General features: G+C 40.6%; 1 protein-coding gene across 1 annotated transcript in view; it reads left to right on the forward strand.

Moving 5' to 3' along the window:
- Positions 1 to 9743: 9743 nt before the first annotated feature.
- Positions 9744 to 26957, forward strand: part of LOC120538734 (sphingolipid delta(4)-desaturase/C4-monooxygenase DES2-like) — a 33526-nt gene continuing 16312 nt past the window's right edge. Inside the window, exon 1 of the mRNA XM_039768156.1 lies at positions 9744 to 10050. Within this exon, the coding sequence (XP_039624090.1) occupies positions 9969 to 10050 (82 nt within the window). The 5' untranslated portion in view covers positions 9744 to 9968. The remainder of the gene's footprint in view (positions 10051 to 26957) is intronic.

A 26957-nucleotide genomic window follows, 5' to 3' on the forward strand; every position in this document is an offset into this window, starting at 1 on the left:
GGTACTCTTGGTTATGTCTTGTCTCTTGGGATGGGAGTTCTTGATATTTTTTAATTTATAATTTTAAAACTGAATAAAGATCTGAAACTCTAACACCATCACATTAAAGTTCGATAAATTCTGAAAAGAATGATACCAAACATATATCTGTATGTTTTAAAATAACCCTGATTTAAAGCGTGACAATAAATGTGATATAAAAACATCACATATCCTTGCACAAAATTGTTGCACTTTTAGGTTTAGAATTTTATACTGTATATAGAAAGTAGATATTATCAAGGAGGAAGCAAGGACAGCTATGAAGAGGATGAAGAATGGAAAAGCCGTTGGTCCAGATGACATACCTGTGGAAGCATGGAGGTGTTTAGGAGAGATGGCAGTGGAGTTTTTAACCAGATTGTTGAATGGAATCTTGGAAAGTGAGAGGATGCCTGAGGAGTGGAGAAGAAGTGGATTGGTGCCGATATTTAAGAATAAGGGGGATGTGCTGGACTGCAGTAACTACAGGGGGATAAAATTGATAAGCCACAGCATGAAGTTATGGGAAAGAGTAGTGGAAGCTCGGTTAAGAAGTGAGGTGATGATTAGCAGGCAGCAGTGTGGTTTCAAAAAGAGAAAGAGCACCACAGATGTGATGTTTGCTCTAAGGATGTTGATGGAAAAGTTTAGAGAAGGCCAGACGGAGTTGCCTTGTGTCTTTATGGACCTGGAGAAAGCATATAACAGGGTGCCTTGAATTTGTTTTTTTGTTGTTTTTTTTTTTTGGTATTTAACGTGGGAGCCCTTTTTTGACCTGATTCATCTTCACCTTTGCAGTTGTGCACCATATGGTCCATGGTAAATTAGACAATGGAAAATGTCTGTGGTGCTACCCTTCCCTTGATGCCCTAACCAGAGGTCACTAACAGGCGTACCGTGGTCCGGGTCTGGACCCAGAAGCTGTCTCATACGGACCCAGACTTACAGACAAAACAGAAGGTTATGATTTAAAACCAGACAGGGCGCTTTTATTTTAGTCGGCGCAGCTTTTGTAGTCTTTACGGTAATGTTTTAGTAGATGAGGAAATGCACAGACCAATTGTTTGCGCAGGTCTGAGTAAAGTAGCCTTGTACATCTTGACCAGGTTTGGCTCCACACACAACTGCAAGGCAGCTTTCTCCACAATGAACATAATCAAAACTAAATATCATTCCAGGCTCACCAATGAACACCTCCACATGTCTATTAGAATGGCTCGGACTCCATTCAAGCCCAGGTTTAAAATCCTGGCAGGACAAGCTAGAGCTCAATTCTCTCACTGAGCAAAAAAGTGGGGAGATGAATATAAGAGGGGAAGAAAGTGAGCATTTAAAACTGTTTAATTGTTAAGATGTGTTGAGATTTATTATCTGTAAAATTGGTTGAGACTGTTGAGTCAAGATGTGAAACAGAAAAGGGCAAATTCAAGCTTTTTCTCCATCTAGATAGATAGATAGATAGATAGATAGATAGATAGATAGATAGATAGATAGATAGATAGATAGATAGATAGATAGATAGATAGATAGATAGATAGATAGATAGATAGATACTTTATTAATCCCAAGGGGAAATTCACATAATCCAGCAGCAGTATACTGATACAAAGAAACAATATTAAATTAAATAGTAATAAAAATGAAAAAAATTAAAATAAAATTAATATTAGCATTTACTCACCCGGGTGGAATTGAAGAGTCGCATAGTGTGGGGGAGGAACGATCTCTTTAGTCTGTCAGTGGAGCAGGACAGTGACAAAAGTCTGTCACTGAAGCTACTCCTCTGTCTGGAGATGATCCTGTTAAGTGGATGCAGTGGATTATTTATGATTGACAGGAGTTTGCTTAGTGCCCGTCTCTCTGCCACAGATGTTAAACTGTCCAACGTTACTCCTACAATAGAGCCTGCCTTCTTAACAAGTTTGTCCAGGCGTGAGGCGTCTTTCATCTTTATGCTGCCACCCCAGCACACCACCGCGTAGAAGAGGGCACTCGCCACAACCGTCTGGTAGAACATCTGCAGCATCTTACTGCAGATGTTGAAGGATGCCAACCTTCTCAGAAAGTATAGTATATGTATAATTCACTAAGGGTACGCAAGACATTGAGCGCAAGCAAGACAGAGCCCTGCCAGCCAACTCTAACCCTCCTACCGCCTCATGGAATACGCACGACAGAGCCACGCACACCAACTGTAACCTTCCTCCCGAGTCCAGCATCGCTCTCGAGGCACGCAACAACTCACCAAACACAGCCTCAGTCACTTTCCTCTGTGCAAAAGTCCACATGCACCTCTGAGCCACGTTGACTTTACACCACACGCAAGACAGAGAGCAACGCCCTCAAACTCACAGAGCCCCGCCCACCAACTCTAAGACCATGGGATACGCACGCATTTAGTGCATAAATGGATATAAATAATTGCATGTAAACGATTCGCCAAAATCTGTTGTATATAACGATATTGTTTAAAACTTTACTGTTTTTTCATCAGAAAACCCGGTTTCCACGTCTACCTGTATTAGTTTAAAAGGCACTTTTACCACTCGCAATAGGGCGGACGTGCTGACTTATCGTGTCGACTGGGCAACACAGTGAATGCGGCGTCTATCTATATATGTCTATGTTTTCCATAGCCTGCTACAGGAAGGTACTCTCTCGACCATTGGCACTGGTTTCGCTCCTTGCTATTTTCGTTAAACTGCGATGGTGGTTTCCTAAACCTTTGTTATACTGAATTCCTTTCTCACCGTTTTCCGTTCCTATTCTTACACCGCCGTATGCTACGGCATGCTTCGGCTAGTTTGTTTTATTTTTCTAAAGTTAAGCACTTTATTTAAACATGCACAATGTTCACATTTTATCTATTTTGTCTGTTTTTGAAACGCAGCCCTACTTTTATTTAGTAAATTTAAGAACATTTTATACTGTGACGGAACATTATACATATCTGCAGTCATACATACTTTGTACATGTTCAGTTCTGTGTTACGTGACAATAAATATTGTCAAAAAGTTTTTGAATTGTACTGAACTTCTTTGATTTGAAAGTCTGGTATTGATTACATGCAGATGCTGATACAACTACTAAGCTATTTAAATATATATGATACTAAATAGTTAGACAACATGATCTTCCGGACCATTGCTTCAAGACATTTTCTCTAATTGGACCTCTTTAGATTTTAGTTGAATGCCCCTGCCCTAAATAAGTACTTATTCTGCTTGATTTTTAACCTAGCCCTGATTTCATGGGTTGAGTGAATAAACGGATAAGCAACAATGGCCGAAGGAGAACAGAAGCGTGGACTTGACATGTCAGTCCCCAGAAAAGTCCCCCATATAGCTATTTGAAACATCATATTCAGGTGTATATGAACTAAAAGGATGGTGGCAGACTGTTCTGCAAAAGCAAGTCATCTAGTTTTACAACAAATACGTTTTTGAATGTCGATATGGGGCACCGAGTTCCATACTAGTGAAATAAAAGCGACGCACGGGCTGTAGCCGCACCTGTAACAGGCGCTAAAGCGCAGAAGTCCAACTCCCGACTGAAGCGCTTTCTTTACACCGCTCGCTTATTCTTATTGCTCTCTCGTCATTTGCCAAGATTTCTTCCGCAGAGCTTAATCTCCTTTTATTGTCCAAGCAGGACAGCAGTAGGTGAATATAATTGGTTTCCCTGTAAAAGTGCGTGTCATTTTTCTCCCGTGATAGAAAAACATCCGCGTCGTCGGCTTTAAATAGTGTATCCGGTCTGAAAGACCCTGCGTGGACCCCGCGTCCTCACCTCCTATGCTGTGGAATTCATCAAGGTCGGTTTGTCACGGACACGGGTAGGCTACAATATTTGAGAGCTGAACAGGACATGAGGGGCTTTAGAAAGATGAGGAGTCGGTGGCGCTCAGATTCTTGCAAGTCGCGGCCAGTAATAAATGAAACGGCGGCGGCTGGGATTGCATCGAGAGCTCAGTGATTTATGGGAGGAGAGCTAGGATGAAACACAGCTCCGATTACAAAATGTTACCTTTTCTATTTATACTGTACATATTAGTCTAACTTGTGCCAAGACCGTTTATAAAGCAAGATTTTACATGGCAATGCAAGTCAGTTACTTCTTTTAAGCAGCTGCTCTTTTATTTCATTTTATACTAAGGCACGAAAAGTTTATTTAAATAGCAAATGGCACGTAAAACATGGTGTGTTGAGTTCCGTATATAGTACTTAGAGTGGCTAAATCCGTTCCCTTCACTTTAAAATATTACATTATTTCCCTATGAACGGGGCATATGTATAATCGTTTAATTTTTAATAAAATCATTATTAAGTTATAGCAGACATGGACAAATGTGTCTGTCCCCTTACAACTCATTGAAAAAGTGCTGTTTGCCTCCGTTAAAATGGTTAAATGAAAAGCAATGTGTGCCTTTGATATGTCATCGAGTAAAGCAAAGCAAGTGTGACAAGAGATCAAGAATTGCTTATTTTGCAAAGATATTCTAAAATGGCCTGCATATATTTGTTGGTATCCCTAGAAAAGATCATAAATAATTGGATCGGAGTGATTTTTCAAGCTTGCAGTTTTCCTTTGAGTATCACACACGTCTGCAATCATGCAATCAATCACTCAGGCTATTTAAATAGAGTAAAGTCATCACTCCGTTGTTTGGTATAATCATGTGTCCCACACTGAATACGGGCCAGAAAATGCAAAGGAAGAAGTCGTCTGAGGAGATCAGAAAGAAAATGATAGACAAGCATGTTAAGGGCAAAAGCTAGAAGACCATCGGTCAAGCAGCTTGATGTTCCTTTAACAACATCTGCAAATGTTATTAAGACGTTTAAGGTCCACGGGACTGTAGCCAACCTCCCTGGACATAGCTGTAAGAGAAAAATCGACCCCAGCAATGGGCACAAGGATAGTGAGATTGGTAGACAAAAAGCCGAGGACAATTTCCAAAGAGCTAGAAGCTGAACTCCAAGGTCAAGGTCCATCAGTGCCCGATTGAACCGAACGCCATTTTTTGAGTGACAGTGGCCTCAATGGCAGAAGACACAGAAAGTCTCCACTGTTGAAAGAAAAACATAAAAAAAACAGGGTGGAATTTGCTAAAATGCCTATTGACAAGCCACAATGCTTCTGGGAGAATGTCCTTTGGTCAGATGAGACAAAACTGGAGTTTTTTGCCAAGTCACATCAGTTCAAGGTCCACAGATGAAAAAATGAAGCCTCCAAAGAAAAGAATACCACAGCTTCTCTGAAACATGGAGGAGGCTCACTTATGTTTTGGGTCTTCTTTGCTGCATCTGGCACGGGGTACCTTGAGTCTGTGCAGGGAATAAAGAAATCTTAAGACTATCAAGACATTCTGGAACAAAACATCCTGCCCAGTGTCAGAAAGCTCAGTCGCAGGTCATGGACCCTCCAACAGGATAGTGAGCCAAAACACACAGTTGAAAGAAATGACACAGTCATAGTTGGGCAGGAGAAGAAATACGGGGTCCTAGTGAAGGACGTTGTTGAATTTTGCAAACTGAATCACCTGCCGCTCAACATCAGTAAGACAAAGGAAATAATCATAGACTTCAGGAGGGTCAAGTCCACTTTGCCGCTGGTTTCTCATTGATGGTGAAGATAAGGTGGTGAGGACATCTAATTCACCTCAGGGTGCATCTGAATGACAGGCTTGAGTGGTAGACTCAACACAGAGGCCACCCATAAACAAGCGTCACAGTCGCCTGTTATTGCAGAGGAAGTTGAGGTCTTTTGGTGTATGCAGGCCACTCTTAAATGGTTTCTGTCAGTCTGTAGTGGCTAGTGCCTTCTTCTATGTGATTAGTGTGCTCGAAAAAAGACATTAGTAGAGGTGATGCCAACAGACTACTTGTTGAAAAGATTGGTTCAATCTTGGGAATCTGACTGAGCTCGCAGGAAGAAATGGTAGGACAGACTTCACTCACAAAGCTCCTTACTGTCCCGGACAATGACACTCACCCTCTGTATGAAGAAGAAGCACCTTCAGTGACAGACTGAGACAACTGTGTTGTACCAAGGAGTGCCATATCAGGTAATTTCTACTGTCTGTCATTAGGTTCGGAAATGAGTCACGCCTCAATCGAGATGGTCTGAATTGAACTGGGCTGGCCCAGCAGAAATCTCAATAGATAATGACACTATGTGCAATGTACTGTGCCAATGGCCGACATCCTGTATTGTGAAATTGTAACAGATAAGTACACTGGTGCATTTAAATATAGGCAACATAGGCAGACACCCAGAGATGGCACAGGCTATCCACAATGATGATTACAGCCAGAACCAGTCAGTCCATTAGGGGGCTCTGTTTAGGAAAGTTAAGCTGCACATGCTCTTTAAAGTCATGTACACATGTATACAGAGGGGTGCTGTAACTCAAGGAGCATTACACAAATTGAAGGGGACTCCCTCTGGTCGTTTAAGTCTAAGACTGACTCTCAAGGGGCACTCTTCCTCTGCCCACCTAGGACTTCAAATTGGCCTTGACCAGATCTGGCTGTAACCTTATAATTTTCCTCAGCATAAAAGTTTCTATTTATCTATCTATCTGACCATAATACACTTCTAGTCTCATGTCTGTGCTTCCTTGCCTATTTTAATCTTTTCTTTTTATTTTCCAGCTTCAGATAAGCCTATGGCTTTTTCCTTGAAACTCTGTCTCTTAGGCCAACACCCCAGAGTTGTCTTTTCTTTGTTGCAGATGACCCTGGAATTTGGTGTGTATCTAAGGAAGAAGCCAAATAAGAACCTGGGACTTCTCACCCTGCACAATCTGATGCTCCTATCCTCACATGCAGTTGTCCATCTGGACCTTCCCCTTCTTTTTCTATCCTGGTCAAATCCAGTATGACTTCTTCTCTCAAGACAGTAACAGAGAGAAAGAAGAGAGGTTGGGAGCTTGCGTTGATAGCACGTTGCTGCACCCACCACACAATGAACCACCTGGATTGGGACCCGAGTGCAGTAGGTGACACCTCAGCACCACACTGGAATAGTGTGAGGTTTTATTGCTGTGAGTGGAGTGCCAATCCTGCCACCAGCCCCCAAGTTTTCCATGTAAGTTGGAGGACCTGCTTGAGGGGCTGGATGCAGATTAACATCATACCCAGGATGGAACAATTGCAGGTTAAGGGCCTTACTAAAGGGCATGATAGAGTAGAGTCTTTTCTGGTGTTTACAGGATTCAGACCGGTAACCTTCTGATTGCTGGTGCAGATCCTTAGCCTCAGAGCCCCCATTCCGCCACCTTGGATAAAATCTTCAGCTTCTTGTCATCCATCACATGGGATTACCTTTATTCTGAGAAACAAAAAAAATATTTCTTGAGAAAGCTGTTTCGTTTTGGCCATTTTTGAACCCAGAACTGAACTTTAGGAATGGCAATACGTTACACACCAAGGGAACAGAATACAAGGTTTCAACAGTGCTAATGCAGTAAGGTACTTTTCCATAACAAACCATAAGTATTTTAAATGGCCAATTAAGTGTAAGCTAAGGGAGTGAACCATGAGGAAACTGAAGGGATGACCATTGAAAAAGAGGTTTTGCAGTTGAATGTGAATGATGAATTAAAAATCAGTCATCCATGATAGTCATTAGCAATATCAGTAATGTCTTGGCTGCATTTTTAAATCAATTTAATTGTAACTCGATAAGGAAGTTATCACTTTTTATCAAAAGCATGAAAATGTTTGAGTATGTCCAAAATTTTGAATGGCACAATATCTATTATATACTGAATTTCCTTCTGTCTATACAGTATATCTATCTATTATATAGTGCATTTCCTTCTATCTATCTATCTATCTATTTTAGAGTGCATTTCCTTCTGTCTATCTATCTATTATATAGTGCATTTCCTTCTGTCTATCTGTCTATCTTTCTATCTATCTATCATATAGTGCATTTCCTTCTGTCTGTCTTTCTATCTCACTATTATATAGTACATTTTTTCTGTCTATCTTTCTATCTATTACATAGTGCATTTCCATCTATCTATTATATAGTGCATTTCTTTCTGCCTGCCTGTCTGTCTATCTATTATATAGTGTGTTTCTTTCTGTCTGTCTATGTGCATTTCCCTCTATCTCTCTCTCTCTATACATATATATATATATATATATATATATATATATATATACACTTAACCCAATCTAAATCCCACCTTTAGCAGTTTCAAACACTTTTTCACTTATCTATTAAATGTTGGACATTAATTTCCCAAAGTAATGGAGACAGTGGGTAGTTCACCTTTGCAGTAATAAAAAAAACATATCATATAGATGGAAATATCCAATATAGGATTAAATGAAGTATTTGAAATGTATTATGTTTTAAAATATCCATCCGTTTTCTAATCACACTTATCCTGAGGAGGGTCACAAGGGCAGCTGGAGCCTATCCCACTAAGCATCAGACGTAAGGCAGGAACAATCCCTGGACAGGCTTCCAGTCCATCAGAGAGTGAATGCACTAAACACAACAGACACATCAGGACCAATTTAGCATCACCAATTCACCTAACCTGCATGTGTTTGGACGCCGGGAGATATTATTTAATATTAATTTGTGTTAAAGTAATAATTCATTTAGGTCTAAATAGACAGTGTATAATGGTAAACTTTTTTTGTTCCTGCTGCACTGTATTTCGCATTTGTATTGGTTTTGGGAGCCAACACTATGGCCGCCCTTCTGGAAGGCAAATCATCCTGAAATTCAGGAATGCAGAATGGAAAATTCGGGAGATGACAATGTGTAGATTAAAAAGAAAACAATTCTATTCATCCTTCCATAGATCTTCCAAACCTGCCTGTTGAGGCCAGGATAGCGGGATAGCTGGATACTTTCTCGCAAGCGTCGGGTGCAAGGCAGGAACAATCACCGTATTCCACTCTATTACAGGCTGTACATACAATCAAACACTAAAAACATTTTTAAGAATCGACAAAGAAAACGCCTCTTTTTTACTGTTCACTGCACCCGTAAGTCAGTGCTGATCTTTAACCTGTCTGTAATCGTGTTTGTGAACGTTAGAAAGACACGCCCATTCTAAAGTGGATCTCCGAAGTACTCGGGCTAACACCACGCCATGCTTTCACAATTGTGTTGCTAAGAATTTCCATCAGCGGACACAACAGCCGTTTCTGCAGGTGTATAGAGAAGACACAAACACAAGGCTTCAAACAACAGCAGTCATGTTCCGTAACATAAGTGTGTTAAAAGCAAATATCGTCAGTTGGCAAACCGAGCTTAAAAGTAAGTACAGTGTTGCTTACTTAATTTAATCACCATTAAGTGTGACCTCTGAAACAACAGCCTTTGGGTCTTGTTCAGAAAGCGGACGCCACTTGAGACGGCCTTCCCTTCGCCCAAACACTAACCTTAAGGTCAATAAATAGGTCTCTGAAGAGCCCAGCCTTATACGTATCCCAAAATGAAATTGTAGTAGGAAATAAGTTAAGAACATTTGCTCCAAATTAAGATTTGCTAATTCTTAAAAATTGTACCTGGACACTTAAAAGGATTAAGCGAGCTTAGGAAATGAATGGATAAATGAAAATTGCCTTTAATGTTCATAGTTCTGACAAAACATCTCACTTCTCTAGCACTGGGAACAGAAATATTCTTAAGGGGTGTGGCTTCGTTGTAGCGACATTTCACTAGAATTCGCAGCTAGGGCGGGGCTTCAGCGCAACAGGTGAAACTGGGTGGTTTCTTACGTTCTTTTTTTCCCTCTCTCTCTTCTCCCCCCAATAAGCCCATTGACACTCACCTCCCAAGTGTTCTTTCCTGTCCATCTCATCATTCAATCGGCGATAGTCAATGCGACGTTCCAGGGCTGCTCATTTACTCTTTGGCACAGTTGTAAGCTTCTGAGAGGTCCGTCGGTTTCGATCAGATCCGGGCTGAGATGGGCAACAACGTGCCGCGCGGAGATTTTGAATGGGTTTACACCGACCAGCCACACTCCAGCAGGAGGAAGGAGATTTTAGGTGAGTTCATACTTTACAACACTCTTAAGTTCTGATTTATTTTATCGCGAGGAAAGAACTGTCAGCTTTGAAATGGGTTTTAAAGCGTGCAGCAGGCGCAGCTTGTTTCCTTTCCAGAGAAGAAGGGAGGAGGTGCATTTACCTTAAAATTGCCCTTTTTTACCTGAGTGGAGGAGGATGGCTGCTTTTAAAGTTGAAATATGATTTATGGAAAAGATCCGGGGTTGGAGAATGGAAAAGATCATTTGGTGTTAGGACGACGTGTGTTGTACACTAACTTCTGTCACCGGGGCAACAAAACCGAGTCGGATTTACGTCGATAAAAGATAATTTGATCTGATCGACATTCTGCTGTGACCTTCACGGCATTCTAAGGAAGGTGGAAAATTCATTGCCATTCTTGATCATTGTGATACATTGCCTTTTAATCAGAGAACTGAAATGTTTTACCGGAGCTACGTGATCCAACTGGTTTATCGAGTTTGGGAAGTCCTTTGGCGTGGTCCTCAGCTGCCGTTTAGATGACCACCTTTTATTTTTAATGGTTCGTCAATGGCATTGTCGTTCCTCGTAGAATCATTGCTGGACAAAGAACCATTTATATTCGGGAAGGTTTTGTTTTTTACAAAAGGTTCCAAATATGTGGACAAAACAGAAGTCTTTGTATTTTGGGCGACTTAGCAGGATACAAACAAATCAAGAAAACAACTTCATCTGTGTTACTGTAGGCCTATTCAGCAAGAGTGCTTTTAAAATCAATAGCTCACTGAATCTATTATCATCTGTTCATCAGTATGAATCTAAATAAAGGTTCTTTCAGGAACCTTCAGGTAGACGGTTCTTTTTGAAACCAAAAATGGTCCCTCAATGGCATCATCCTGAAGAACCGCTTTGGCTCTTTGCTTTTTAAAAGTGTTGGAGGAATACAGGGCCTAATTTCCAATATTAATTAAGACACTAGCAGAAATCAAAGCAGTATCTATTGTTGACTTATTGGTGATTTCATTCCTTAACGTCTTATTTAGCTTTGTAAACCATTTTGTGATGGTGCACACAAAGAAGGGCACTGTAGTAAAAAAAAGTTTTGCCTTTCATGCCAACACCTTCTATGTAATATTTTTCTTCATAGTAATTTTGTATTTTCTTCTTACATAGCTGAAGCCAAATAATTTTGCCCAGAATATTATTTATTAACATGATTACCTATTCATTTTTGTATGTTTCTTTTTTTTTTTCAACTCTATAGTATACAGAAGGTGGTTGGATTTTATTTATGGTGCTTGACGCACCTTACAAATACAACTTTGAATATAAGGAACCTGATAAAGTGGACAAAACCATTCAGTCCATCATTAGCTCATTTGTTTCACTAATGGCTAAGCTGTCCCAATATCTCATCCAGATACTTCTTAAAAGTTGTCAAGGTTTCTGTTTCAGGTCCATGCCACTATAGTTTTGTTCCAGATTCCCACAACTCTTTGTGTAAAGAAGTGCTTCCAGGCTTCAGTCCTAAATGCACTTCCCCTGAATTTTCACTGATGTCCTTCAATACATGATTCACCCTTAAGCTGAAAGAATTCTACTGGATCCACTTTATAAATACCTTTGAGAATTGTAACTACCTGGGCAGGTACCTAAACAGTCTCCTTTGCTCAAGACAGGTTTCATTCTCCAAGTCTGTCAGAGTAGGACGTGCTCTTAAGTCCTGACATGTACCTGGTAGCCCTCCTCCACACAGCTTCAGGTCCAGCTATGTCTTTCTTGTATCATGGTGGCTACAACTGCACACAATATTCCAGGTGGTAGTAGATGCTGAGGTGGTCCACTCCTACTAGTACTTGGGGTCCACATCAGTGAGAGGTTGGACTGGTCTTATAACACAGAGGACTACAGAAGAAAGGACAGAGCAGGTTCTTTTTTTTTTTTTTTAGGAGTAACATATCCTCACATATCCAACTAATTTAAAGGGGAGTCTCCATTAATGGTCAAATTCTATACCCCCTGGAGGTTGTAGCGAAGTCTCTCTATTATAAAAATAAAATCCTGGAGAGAAACAGTAGGGCGACGAGATGTGATCTTCACTAGTGCATCATATAGTCTCATATAACGGTCATTTAATGGCACTTTACTGGGATTTGTGGTTCCTTATAGAACCCTTACTTGACAAAAGCAAAATTTAATTCTGTGAAGGGTTCTCTATATTTAAAATTGGTTCTTTATGCATTGAAAAACAGACAAAGGAGTGTACATTAAATGTACATTAGCCTACTTAGCAGGATACAAGAAATGAAGAAAACCTGAACTTAACCCGTGTGATTATATCCTTTTAATCTCCTGGAGCTTTTTGTATTTCACAAATCTGTTATCCATCCGCCCATTTTCCAGACCCACTTAGAGCTTTCAGAGCATGTTACAAATCTAAGTAAACAAAGGATCTTTCAGAAACCTTCACTTTGATTTTTTTTTTTTTTAAGGGAAACAGAAATGGTATCCATATGGCATCACTCTAAAGAATCCCACTGTCAACCCTTTGTGTTTATGAGTGTAAGCAGCTGCTTCACATGTCATAGAATGATTTATTTTATAGTATGATGTTAACATGCCTGAGTTCCTTCTATAGAACTATTGAAAAGGTGTTCACCCAATACATTTATCTATCGGCCCCCTTATTTCATTACAGAATCATGGGAGCCAGACACAAGGTAGGAGCAATTCCTGGATGGGACGCCATTCCATTGCACCCGATAATCATCTGCATACTCACAAACCTTCAAATGTGCAAGCTTTGGAGTTGCCAGTTAACTTAACACACTTCCTACATTTCATATTTATGTGATAATCAGATTCGGTTGTTTCTGATCTTTTAAGATACTAGGGGAATTTGCCCCCAACTCACTTCACTCGCCCCAATACCCCCCGCCCCCATGAAGAGGGCAGCTGAATGCACCCTTAAGGAGTCGTGGTCGCTCCTCTGAAACCCCTCTTAAACGGTGATACAATGGGAAACAAATAGTTTGTTTTTTTTACCTCCTCTTTGCTCGATTAGCTGCTGGCTTGCTGCTGCTGCCATGCCGCATGATCTGCATCTCGTGCAGCGCTTTGAACATATATAATCCTGTACAGCAGCTGGCCTTTTGTCTCACTGCCTTGTCTCTCTTCTCCCCCAGACATCCTCAAACACTATTTAATATTCGATCTCTTTTCATGTGCATGGTTGTAAATGTTTTAGATGTAGGCAGGACTTTTCCAAATCTCTTTGTATAAAGTCTTGTCTTGTGGGGCTTCAAAATTTCTCTCGCGGGATTTCACTTTGACCAAACAACAAATCTTTTAATTCACGTGGATATGCCTCTTCATTGGGAAGAAACACTACTTTTCCCTGATGGCAACACGATGTAGACAATCTGCAAGTCTCCGACTTAAATTTTAAATCCGAACATTATATTCAATTGCTTTTCGCTGTTCCATTATTTTACCGAGTAATAAGTTCTGTTTGTGCTAATGCGATCTTTACTATCATTTTTTGGAGACTTTCGAATTTTCCTACTTCCATTATTTCTAACCTGCTCTGCATGTGTACCGCACCAATGTTTTTGAATTCTTTACAACGTTCTACTTTGTCTTTGGCGTGGTTAAATCTCTTGGCACAAAGTCTAGTCTTGGTTAAGAGGTGAGAGCACAGGCAGTGTGTCTGCCAAAAGCATTCCAACAACTGAGAGGCTAGATGACTTTGGTCTTGTTTGAAAATGGTAAGTAGAGCGTGACTTACAAAAGTCACCGTCTCACGGGACTTGCTTCCAAAGGTTGTAAGTATGATGTGACTAGACCATCTCGCGAGACGTGAAAATGTCTCTCTTCAAAAGATCACATCTCATTGCAGGAAAAAAAGTCTCATCTCATCCCAAGATTTTTTTTTTTTTATATATATAATAGAGAGGTTTCTTTTCTTTTATACAAGTCAAGAATTACACCCTTCTTGGGGTGTGGGAAGAAAACTCTCACAAAGACGAAAGAAAAATGTGAAAAGTTCACTCATTTCAGGCCGACAGTGACCAGGCTTGTGTTTCACACTCTGGAAGCTGGAATCGCACCCAGACACACTTATTGCTACTTTTATCTCCAATAAACCTAACACAAATGTCTTTGGGACTGTAGGAGGGAAACCCATGCAGGCGTAAGAAGAACATGAAAACTCCACAGAGACAGTAACTGGACCAAAATTTGAACGTAGTCGTCTTGTGCTTTGAGTCAGCTGCAATAACTATTGTTACACCCTTTTTAAAAAACAAAAATCAAAAAATAAAACAATTCCTAGATGTTCTGCAGCTTGGAGATATTTGTAATTTGGTGTGTTCTGTTGTGAATCTATCCACGCTAATAGTAGCAAACATATGCTGTTTGTTTAATGTAAAATCAGATTTTAAAGCAATTGGTAAATTTGTATAGTCAAACCTCTCTCGGTTGAGAATTACATCCGTTTATCTATCCATCCGTCTTCTAAACCCACTATGTGAATTTCCCCTTGGGATTAATAAAGTATCTATCTATCTATCTATCTATCTATCTATCTATCTATCTATCTATCTATCTATCTATCTATCTATCTATCTATCTATCTATCTATCTATCTATCTATCTATCTATCTATCTATCTATCTATCTATCTATCTATCTATCTATCTATCTATCTATCTATCTATCTAATCCAGAGTAGGGCCAAGGCAAGCTGGAGCCTATCCCTAGGTGTAAGGCAGGAATAACCCCTGGACAGGATGCTAGACTATCGCATGGTGAACACACACACATAAATATTAGAAGCTAATTTACCATCACTGATCTACCAAACCTGTAGATTGTTTGGACTGTGGAAGGAAACCTGCAAAGGCACAAAAAGAATATACAACCTCCATGCAGGGAGCACCCAGACCTTGAAACTTGGTCTCCTTGTTGTGAGGCCTATCTGTTACTGCTTCACCACCACGCTGTCCTCAAAATTAGGCATTACATAAAATTGTTACACACTTAGTGGCATGCTGGGGCAGCGATTACTGGGCCAATTGTAGGCTGAGACAAAGTGCTTATCTGTCTGTCTGTCTGTCTTTCTTATAGTGCCTTTTAAGTCTGTCTATGGGTTATGTAGCGCCTCTCATATTTATCCATCTGCTATATAGCACCTTTCACATATGATTGATTTTAGTGCCTTTCCTGTCTGTCTGTATGTCTATCTGTCATATAGTGTTTTTCATATCTAATCTATCTTAGATCGTAGTATGGTATCTATCTATATGTCTGTCTTTGTGTAATCTGATTATGAAAGTCTCCTGACTCACATGTTTGACTCGCTATGACCTCATTGTCATGAATACCTGCACAGTTTGTGTACTCAGCCTTCATAATTATAACCGTGACAATGAATTCCTTGAAACAGCCTTTTTTGTTTAGAGCTGCATTTCACTCATGTTATACAATGCTTGTTTGACACCATTGTTTCTGTAGCAACAAAAGTTTGATGTCGCTTTTCAAAGCATTCATGGTGAATACCTCTGTACATGTTTGGATGTCTGTCTATGTGCACCAAAATGAGTATGGACAAAGAGTCTGGGGTGGGTTTTTATTCATCTATTTCTTTTTAACAATTGTTACAGTACAATGGATTCTCATTTGAATGGAGGTCACACGCTTCTTAGAATGGCACTTAGCTGGCCTCCAGGATTTGTAGCACAATATTTTCAGGCACCAAAATGTAACAGAGGACAAGGAACAGAGTGGCGCACAGGTTTTGGAAAGTCTCTCCAAGATAATTTCCATCTCAACCAGTACACATAGTGCATGCTGTTCTCCATCTTCCTTTTTTACAATAGGACAGCATGACACTCTTTTTGTTTTCAGTGATCTCTGTGTCAGGGTCCAGAGTGGATTCCTTATTGATGGAGGCTGCTTCAGGTTATTAGATGTTGGGCTTGGACCAAAAACGTCATTAAGTTCTGGTGCCATTTGAGTTGAATGAGAGTGAGTGATTTAGTTTCTATGGCCTCTGCTTTTGACAGGTTTGTTGTTACATTGTTTGAGTGTTGCCTTTTAGACTAGAATGTTCCCTTTAGCTTGTCTAATACTGAGGACCCCAGTCCGGGTGATAGGTGTCCTTTTAAGAGCTTTAAACATGAATCTTGTTCAAAATCATTAGTGATATTCAAGTGTACTACATAACAGCTGAATTCAGCAATACAGAGCAATGAGTAGGCAGTCCTATGCAGTTCATTAATTTAACTCTTTCAGGGCGAATGTCGAAATTCAGGGGTCCTCTAATGACAAGAATGAATGATCTATTACATCTAGCGGTCCTCCAATGCTACTCGGCTGTAAATTGTGACAAAACTCACCATTACGTTTTAGTTCGACCCTTTTTGCTAAAGGGAAAGTTAGCTTCATTGATTTGACTTCAACTTCCTGCACGTGTACAACAACCTCTTAAATGGCATCGACCTCTGGCCAGAGACTAAAACAATCGCGTAGAACCACATACTCCTTGGATGGCGTTTTGTGTATTATCACTGAATGGGATTCTGACTTGTTGAAGTCTGATTTTGATGCAAGTGATCTGGAGTGGGAGATGGAAAACAAAATTGACACACTGCCATCAGGTGATCGTGGTGCAGAACACATTCATAGCGTACGGCAATGTTTGCCTGGGAGGACCGTCACTTACGTTGACAAGAGGTATAAACTGCCACCGCCACCCTCCTGCTGCACAAAGACAGCCAGGCAGTCGGCCCACCAATCATTCTCACTGACCGTCGAGAGATGGTGAGCAGGTGCTAATAGCAGTCACAAATGTAGTGACAAATGTTTTATGTTGTTATGTTTGAAACCGTTGCTTTGTGTGGTTTTCAGCCTCCAAACAGTTTATTATCCCAACCCACTTAGAGACCACCAGTGTCTGCATTCCATCCTGGCAAGAAAAGGGTGCAAGGCTTCACTGCACCTCAGCACATCTCAGCCATTTCTCAAATTCAGATCAGGTCTGGTTGGGAAGCATGCACTTGTGCAATGTCTTGTCGTACCCACCACATGACGAAACACCTCAGGATCCCAGTTTCCAACCCCCCAGGCAGATATGCAGCCCAGTCCCACCCTCCAGAAATGACCCTCTATCTCCTGCAGCCAGGTGTTACATGGGTGTCCCCTTGGCCTGGTCCAGTCAGTATTTCTCAAACTGAATTACACAAAACATCAAGGCAACCCCTTAATGCACTGCCTGATGCACATGGTGCCTGACTGAAACAAATTCACTGAAACTGTTTCTCTTTTTGTCTCCTTCTCCTTTTTCAGTATAGCAGTTGCCAACTGGGACAGAGCTTTAAGAGAACAGGCCATTTATCATACCATAGCTCATCAATCTCTGTTGACCTAATTTTTTAATACAATTTGAGTGTTTTTCTATCTTTGTCCTTAGCTGCTCTGCAGCTGGCCCTTTATGAACCCTAGTGGGACCTCTCACTGTGGCTCCTGGTTGAACTAAACTGAGATGGTGAGGATGGGTAATAAAATGACCCTCCTAATAAGAGCAGTCATCTCTACAATTGATTACCTAAGTGTTGCATCATGGGGCAAACAATGTGCTCCCTCTAAACATTGGACACTATCAAATTAATAATAACTATTTATATGGCATACATAAAATGCAGCTCAATGTGGTTTCCATAGATTGTAAAAAATGAATAAATATAGTGATTAAAATTCAGGACATGATGGAAAAATATAATCAACATATTTTTATAAAATAACTAGGGGGCTTCGCTCGACAACCCCTCCCCACCCCCTGCCTGCGCTTCACGCCGTTGTGAAGAGGGGGGCTGAGTGCACCCCAAGGAGATGCACAAGGTCTTCCAAAACCACACTTAAACGGTGATACAATGGGATACAAATTAATTTTTTTTTAACTCCTCTTCGCTTGATCAGCTATTGGCTTGCTGCTGCTGTTTTGCCACATGATCTGAACTTTGCTTGCCTACCCCTTAACCAACTAGCGCTATGTGCTGCCATGCCGTGTGATCTGAGCTTCGCTCGCATAACAATTCGAAATACCATTGTGAAGGTGTGGCTGAATGCACACCAAGGTGACGCGATCACTCCTCTGAAACCCCTCTTAAACGGTGATACATTGCGAAATGAGTAACAGTTGTTTTTTTTTAACCTCCTCTTTGTTCGATCAGCCACTAGCTTGCTGCTGCTTTCTTTCTGCGTGATCAGCATTTCGAGGGGGCACTTCGAACATTTAAAAGCCGGTACAGCACCTGTCCTTTTGTCCTCAAACATTATTCGATCTCTTTTCGCCATTCCGTTATTTCACCGAGTAATATTTTCCATTTGTTTGTTGCTAATGTGATCTTTTCACTCATTTTTTTGAGACTTTTGAATTTTCCTACTTCCATTATCTCTAACCTGCTCTGCATGTGTATCACGGGACTTGCTTACAAAGGTTGTAAGTATGACATGATGTGCCTGTCTCGCAGGATGTGAAAGTGTCTCTCTTCAAAAGATCTCGTCTCGTTGTCGGAAAAAAGTCTCGTCCCAAGATTTTTTTATATAATAGAGAGATATATGCTCACTGTGCAAATTCTTTGGAAACCTTATTAATAGTACGTAGGACCTCCTTGCTCTCAAGATGCCTGCAATTGTTCATGGCATGCATTCCACAAGATGTTAGAAACATTAATTTGAGATTCTGGTTCATATTGACCTGATGACATCACATAGATTTGTGCAGATTTGTCAGTTGCACATTCTTGCTGAGCATCTCCCATTCTACCAGCCACTGAAGAACACGGAACTCATTGTCATGTTTGTGATACCAGTTGGTAACACCTTTTGCTTTGTAATGTGGTGCATTATCATGGTGGAAGTAGCCATTAGAAGATGGGTCAGTTGTGGCTATGTAGGGATCCACATGATAAGCAACAATACTAAAATAGGCCATGGCATTCAACTAATGATTGATTGGTATCAACAGGCCCAAAGTATGCTAAGAACAAATTCCTCACACCATCACACAACAACCACCAGCTTGAACTGTTGACACAAGGCCGGTTGGGTGCATGGGCTCATACTGTTGGCACTAAATTCTTCAGCAGAAATTGAGTTTCATCAGACCAGGCACCATTTTTTTCTCTCCTTCAGGTGTCCAGTTTTTGGGCGCCTATGTCCACTGCTGCCTCAGCTTTCCATTCTTGGTTGGCAGGAGTTGAGCACGAAGCAGTCTTCTGCTGTCGTAGCCCATTTGCCTCAACGTCTGCTGTGTTACCCATTCTGAGATGCTTGTCTGCTCACCACAGTTGCACAGAGTAGTTATCTGAGTTACAGTAGCCACATGGTCAGTTTGAACCAAGCTGGCTGTTCATCTCTGGCCTCTCTCCTCAACAAGGTGTTTCTGTCCACAGAACTTTCAATTACTAGGTTTTGCAAACTCTAGGGAATGTTGTGTGTGAAAAATCTTAGAAGATCAGCAGTTAGAGAAATGCTCAGACCAGTCCACCTGGCACCAACAGTCACGCCACGGTTGAAATCACTGGGATCACATTTTTCCCCCCTATTCTGCAGTTTGATGTGAACATTAAATGAAGCTCTTGATATGGTCCTGCATGATTTTATGCTTTGTGCTGCCGCCACATGATTGGCCGACTAGATAATGATATGGAAAGACAGGTGTTCCTAATAATTTATTAATTGAGCATATGCTAAAATATAATAGGCAAAACAAATAAAATCAACATCACTTTTTTAAAAATAGGATGGCAGCGACAAGACTTCTTGTTCGATTAACATATACTGTGCTCAAATGGCCAAGATGGACAGAAACAGAAAACTCCACCTGGGCCTTGTTATCCTAGATTATTTAAATACTTGCATAAATGGCATACGGATTGGATCACCAAACGTTGTGTGAACTGAATATATGGTGTCCTGGCTACTACATAATCCTTCCATACCTCTGATTGGCCCTGGCTTAGAGATCTTTGTGCAAATCAGAGTGTTCTTTGAGACCAGCCAGTATGTGGTGTTCATGCTGAATGTCATCAGCTGTTTAGCCTGCAGGGGATGAAGTCCAAGCCAACAAAACCGGTGCCGCCAGTCGGCAGCAGAAGGCGTATTCAAATGCGAGATAAGCCTAATGTGCTCCAACAGGGGGATGCTACCAAACACAACCACACCCTGAAACTGTTGGTGAGTCTACAGCAAAGGGTAACAACACACCAAAAGATGGCTGGAATACAATTAATTAGTGAAGATATTGTGGTAGTAGGGACAGGACCTACTGTAACTCTACAGTGGAGTCTGATGCCCTGGCCTGTCCTTTTTCTGTCACTGCATAACACTCACCATGATCCTGTAATGATCCTATGTGCACATGACATGGACATTTCTGGAGATACTACTTGTGACTCTTACGCTGTGCTGTATGCACATAAGCTTTCAGCCGGTATTTTTGGAGAAACACATAGTTTTTCTATTTGCTTGCAAGAAAGTACAAATGAGGATTTGCTTAAATTTAGTTTGCTTTTTAAAATCCCAAATACAAAAACTATTCTGAATTTATTAAGCAGGTATTGAATCACGTCATATACGATTCACTCTCACAAATTCCATTTCTGACTCACCTCATTCATTAGTATAAAACAAAAACAGATCATCACATCACAACTCAACTGGTCTTAGGTAGCATTGCTTTACTATTAATTATCCCAGTTAGAGCCATATGTAAAGCATTTATGTGAAACTTCCTACTGGGAAATTCATACTTCCCATACTGTATCTCTCGCAGACCACAACAGGCAACTTCTCCAGTGTTGGTTCCTATCTTATATTATTATTGTTGTTATTATTAATAATAATAATAATGTTTTATTTATGTAGCACCTTTCATACACTCAAGGACACTTTACAGTTCAATAAAACACATTAACAAGACAATAGAAATTACACACAAGGAAATGAATAATACTCATTGAAGAGATGTGTTTAGATCTTAGGCTGCACCACTCTATAACTTTTTAATGGACAAAATGAATTCAGAAAATCAGTAAGTGAAAGGATACATCATTCAAATAAAAGAGTACAGTGCTTCAATAATTAATAAATAAATAAGAGTACAGTGTGTCACAGCGGTACAAAATACAATGCATCCGAAAAGTATTCACAGCGCATCACTTTTTCCACATTTTGTTATGTTAGAGCCTTATTACAAAATGGATTAAATTAATTTTTTCCTCAGAATTCTACACACAACATCCCATAATGACAACGTGAAAAAAGCTTACTTGAGGTTTTTGCAAATTTATTCAAAAAAAAAAAAAAAAACTGAGAAATCCCATGTCCATAAGTATTCACAGCCTTAGCCATGAAGCTCCAAATTGAGCTCAGTTGCATCCTGTTTTTCCCCTGATCATCCTTGAGATGTTTCTGCAGTTTAATTGGAGTCCACCTGTGGTAAATTTAGTTGATTGGACATGATTTGGAAAGGCACACACCTGTCTATAGAAGGTCCCACAGTTGACAGTTCATGTCAGAGCACAAACCAAGCATGAAGTCAAAGGAATTGTCTGAAGACCTCTGAGACAGAATTGTCTCGAGGCACAAATATGGGGAAGGTTACAGAAAAATTTCTGCTGCTTTGAAGGTCCCAATGAGCACAGTGGCCTCCATCATCCGTAAGTGGAAGAAGTTCAAAACCACCAGGACTCTTCCTAAAGCTGGCCGGCCATTTAAACTAAGCAATCGGGGGAGAAGGGCCTTAGTCAGGGAGGTGACCAAGAACCCGATGGTCACTCTGTCAGAGCTCCAGAGGTCCTCTGTGGAGAGAGGAGAACCTTCCAAAAGGACAACCATCTCTGCAGCAATCCACCAATCAGGCCTGTATGGTAGAGTGGCCAGACAGAAGCCACTCCTTAGTAAAAAGCACATGGCAGCCCGCCTGGAGTTTGCCAAAAGGCACCTGAAGGACTCTCAGACCATGAGAAACAAAATTCTCTGGTCTGATGAGACAAAGATTGAACTCTTTGGTGTGAATGCCAGGCGTCACGTTTGGAGGAAACCAGGCACCGCTCATCACCAGGCCAATACCATCCCTACAGTGAAGCATGGTGATGGCAGCATCATGCTGTGGGGATTTTTTTCAGCAGCAGGAACTGGGAGACTAGTCAGGATAAAGGGAAAGATGACTGCAGCAATGTACAGAGACATCCTGGATGAAAACCTGCTCCAGAGCACTCTTGACCTCAGACTGGGGCGACGGTTCATCTTTCAGCAGGACAACGACCCTAAGAACACAGCCAAGATATCAAAGGAGGGGCTTTAGGACAAATCTGTGAATGTCCTTGAGTGGCCCATCCAGAGCCCAAACCTGAATCCGATTGAACATCTCTGGAGAGATCTTAAAATGGCTGTGCACTGACGCTTCCCATCCAACCTGATGGAGCTTGAGAGGTGCTGCAAAGAGGAATGGCTGAATCTGGCCAAGGATAGGTGTGCCAAGCTTGTGGCATCATATTCAATAAGACTTGAGGCTGTAATTGCTGCCAAAGGGCATCGACAAAGTATTGAGCAAAGGCTGTGAATACTTATGTACATGTGATTTCTCAGTTTTTTTATTTTTAATAAATTTGCAAAAACCGCAAATGAACTTTTTTTCACGTTGTCATTATGGGATGTTGTGTGTAGAATTCTGAGGGAAAAAAATGAATTTAATCATTTTGGAATACATCTGTAACATAACAAAATGTGGAAAAAGTGATGCGCTGTTGAATACTTTCCGGATGTACTGTATGCATAGACTTTATCCTCTACATCAGTGCTTCCCAAACTTGGTCCTGGAGAACGACTGAGGCTGAAGGTTTTTGCTCCAACCAGATTCCTAATCAGTGACAACACCTAATAACACTGATCTCATTTAATTAGCTGGTAATTCGTTTCTCTAATTCTACATTCAGAAAAGCATAACCGCATGATTTTTTACATTGCAAGACATTTAGAAATATTTCTCAAATGCTTAACTCTCTTTTGTTGATTTCATTATATTTTGCCCTTTCTGTGTGCAGTGTTCCCCCTTCATTGTATCTTATTAATGACAATTAAAAATGAGCAGAGCAGACACCCAGGCAAACAACACACTGGATAATCAAAGGCTGCAAAAACTTTAGTGTCAGACCCACTAATTAGTAAATAATGGATTGATTAAACAATTAGAAAACTTAGAAAAGTAGGATTAAAATCAAGATGTAAAGAACAAAATAAATTAATCCCATTTAACTGCTTGGTACATTTTTATATATCTATATTTATAAATATATATATTTCTATATTGTTCCCAAAATACAGAACACTTAATTAGGCCAGCACTCCAATTAAAAACAGGAGCTGGTTGGAACAAAAACCTGCAGTCCCAGTTGGTCCTCAGGACCGAGTTTGGGAAGCACTGCTCTACATCATTTGCGCAGCTGCAGAGGAATGTAATTTTATTATGTTATATTTCATATTTAAGTCCTACTCTCCACCCCAGTACTTGGAAGCCCAGACCCAGAGTGTCATTTAGCCAGGCTAAGACCTTCAATTACCACATCAACACCACCCAACCCTCCACTCCTGCCATCAGGTATACTGCAACATATTGGATGTTTTGGAATTTATCACATGTGGAAGAATTCAATATTTTAATTAAACAAAGAAATGTCTCCTCTACTAGGACAAGTTTGATAAGACCTCTTTGAGTCAGAAACCAGGCAGGAGGAAGCTTGTACATTACGTCTTTAATTATCTCTTCAGCAAATGCTAAAGAGGGAATATTACGCACCGTAGTCTGTTACAGAATGGTTAAAAAAAAAAGGCAGAGGTCCACGTTATAAACAACTGAATTTATATAATAGTGCTGATTAAGGCATACATTTACTCTGATTGGTTCATTAGTTTACACCCAAATATCTTATTGAAATAAAGTCTATTCTATTACACTCCTTTTAAGCAAGTGGAAACGTTTCTACAGTATATCATTGACATTAAATCTTGTTTTCCTTATTGGAAGAATGATTGACTTGTCAAAAGATTTGTATTTACAATTATTTAGCTTACCTTAAATAATTATGTCAAGCGCATTTTAAATACCCCATTGGCAGATTTTATTGTTAATTAAATAAAAGCAAAACAACTCCCATTTAAAGTTTTTTTTGCCTAGTTTTTGCATATGCATTTTTTTGTTCAGGTATTATGTTGTTGTTGTTGAAATCTGTATATGTGACAGCTGTGCAGTCTTGCTATTTACAGGACATCATCTCCTATTACATTTTGTGTATTATTATTATTATTATTATTATTATTATTATTATATGCCTGAACAGGTTTCTCTTCAGCACCCGAGGAGCCAAGCGCATTTGTTTTAGGTCTCCGAAGTACTTACCGTTCTGCTAAGTCTGAACGAAGGTCTTCTCCATCTCCCGCTTCTAACACCAATGTAGCACTGGCACAGAGTGCAACGACAAATGGATTCTCTGCTCTTTACATGGCTTTTTGAGGTGACTCACTATCCTTAAAAGGACTACTTGCTTTTTGACGCACTAGTTAGAAAAGGCACCTGCTGCTGTGCAGAGTTGCCATTTTTATAGGTGCTGTTGATGATGGGATGCTAGCTCAATCTTTTGGTGACTCATCATTGGTGTCAGGGATGCCAGGGGCGACGACCCGGCCGGGATGCCTTGAGGGACCAGAAGAGGGCGTGCACCCACCTTGGATCACGTGGGGGCCGCCACCCTGGTTGCTTTGGGGGCCACGGGTTGAGGGCATGGAAGCCCAACCCTGTAGGGGCCCGTGGTCACCGCCAGGGGGTGCCCCAATGCCTTGGGAACCCTGGACCTCAGTACTTCCGCCACACCAGGTAGTGCTGGGGGAAATAGAAGTAGGGACACCCGGACTGGTTCCGGGAGTACAGCCGGCACTTCCGCCACACAGGGGCGTGTCAGCGGGTGATTGCCGGGGAGCACCTGTAGCACATCCGGGTGTGGATAAAAGGGGCCACCTCCCTTCATTCGAGGCTGGAGTCGGGTAAGAGAAGGACTAAGCAGGAGAAGAGAGTATGGAGGCGGTCTGAAGAAGGCATTGTGTGGCCAGGACTTTGGGGGTCTGTGGTGCACTTTGAACTTGTACATATTGTAAATAAACGTGTGGTGGTGGAAAACAACATGTCTGCCTGTCTGTGCCCGGGTAACGTTCACATTGGCTAATGTAACTTTTCCAGCATCATTGCAGTATGATATTATAATTAATTTAGACCACAGATGTGTTTTGACTTTGGCATTAAAGAGTTGTCTTGATCAGTGTCAAAAGAGTCAAATTAAATCCAATGCTATTCAATGAAAAGTGAAAACTTTCAAGATGATGAATACTTTTTATATGCAAATGTTTCAGATTTGTGTGTATCCTGTACTCATTACTAGGGGTATGCACATTGAGCATGCCATTAAAACTGATCAAATGACCATTGTGGATGCTGGGGAGCACTAGATGTTTGCACTACTTCTACAGCACAGTATTGATTTGTTGACTCCTTTTTATGGGGAAAAAAATGAAATTGTTTCCCGAACTCTGAATGTTGTAAAGCTCAGTGGAGAGCCAAACATTGGAAGTGACAGTCAAATGACTCTGGGGACAGTACAGTCGTGGCCAAAAGTTTTGAGAATGACACAAGTATTGATTTTTACAAAGTTTTCTGCTTCAGTGTTTTTAGATCTTTTTGTCAGATGTTTCTATGGTATATTGAAGTAGAATTACAAGCATTTCCTAAGTTTCAAAGGCTTTTATTGAAAATTACATTAAGTTTATGCAAAGAGTCAATATTTGCAGTGTTGGCCCTTTTTATTCAAGACCAAGAGCAATTTCTCCCAACCATCCAAGAACAATTTGGTGATGAACAATGCCTTTTCCAGCATGATGGAGCACTGGGCCATAAGGCAAAAAGTGATAACTAAAAACATCAAAATTTTGGGTCCATGGCCGGGAACCTAACCAGACCTTAATCCCATTGAGAAGAACTGAAGCTGCAAACTTTGTGAAAATCAATACTTGTGTCATTCTCAAAACTTTTGGCCACGACTGTAGTTTCATGAAGAATCCTCACATCTAAAGAGAAAGATCTGGAAGGTCCAAAGATATATTAGCATCAGAGGAAACCGGACATCCCAACACCTATAATAATAATAATGCTTTCCACGTTCTATAGAATTATGATGACCTCCATGGACCATCAGAAAACATCTAAAACTATGGGCCAGCATAAATGTGGGAGTGCATTCACACTGTCCATTATGACCTCTGCCATTCACTACTCACTACTGCTGATGTATGGCTCAAATAGCCTGGACTAATGTGGGCAGGAATGGATAATCTTCAGCCACGTGTCCTACTTCTTCTTGATTGCTGATAATGTTCTTCTGGTGATTTTCGGCACAATTTGTCAGCTTATCACACATCCCTTCAATGCAGGTCTTTTAGGTGTATTTTCTTCAATGGGACGATACCTGAATAGAAGACTGTGTCCATGAGCTGTAAGCATGTTCCATAGCTAATTTTGTTTCTGATAGGTCTTATGTGGGACTTCCTGGACTAACACATACCCTGCATGAACCCTTTCCACTGCTTAGGTGTAATTCCACAATTCTTGACTGGATGTGCCACAAGAAAACATTTGCTTCTACTTCCGGCCATCATGAATTTACCAGATACTGATGACTCTTGTGTGTAGCCCTGTTTTGGACCAATAAATCAGAACTTTGCTAGGATTATGCATTACCAGTTTTCATACTATTTATACCACAGGTTCTGGGTACCTCTTTCTTTTTTGGTCACATTGTTTAAATGTAAAATCGATT

This window comes from Polypterus senegalus, chromosome 11 (genome assembly GCF_016835505.1).
Source record: "Polypterus senegalus isolate Bchr_013 chromosome 11, ASM1683550v1, whole genome shotgun sequence".
Taxonomy (NCBI): domain Eukaryota; kingdom Metazoa; phylum Chordata; class Cladistia; order Polypteriformes; family Polypteridae; genus Polypterus; species Polypterus senegalus.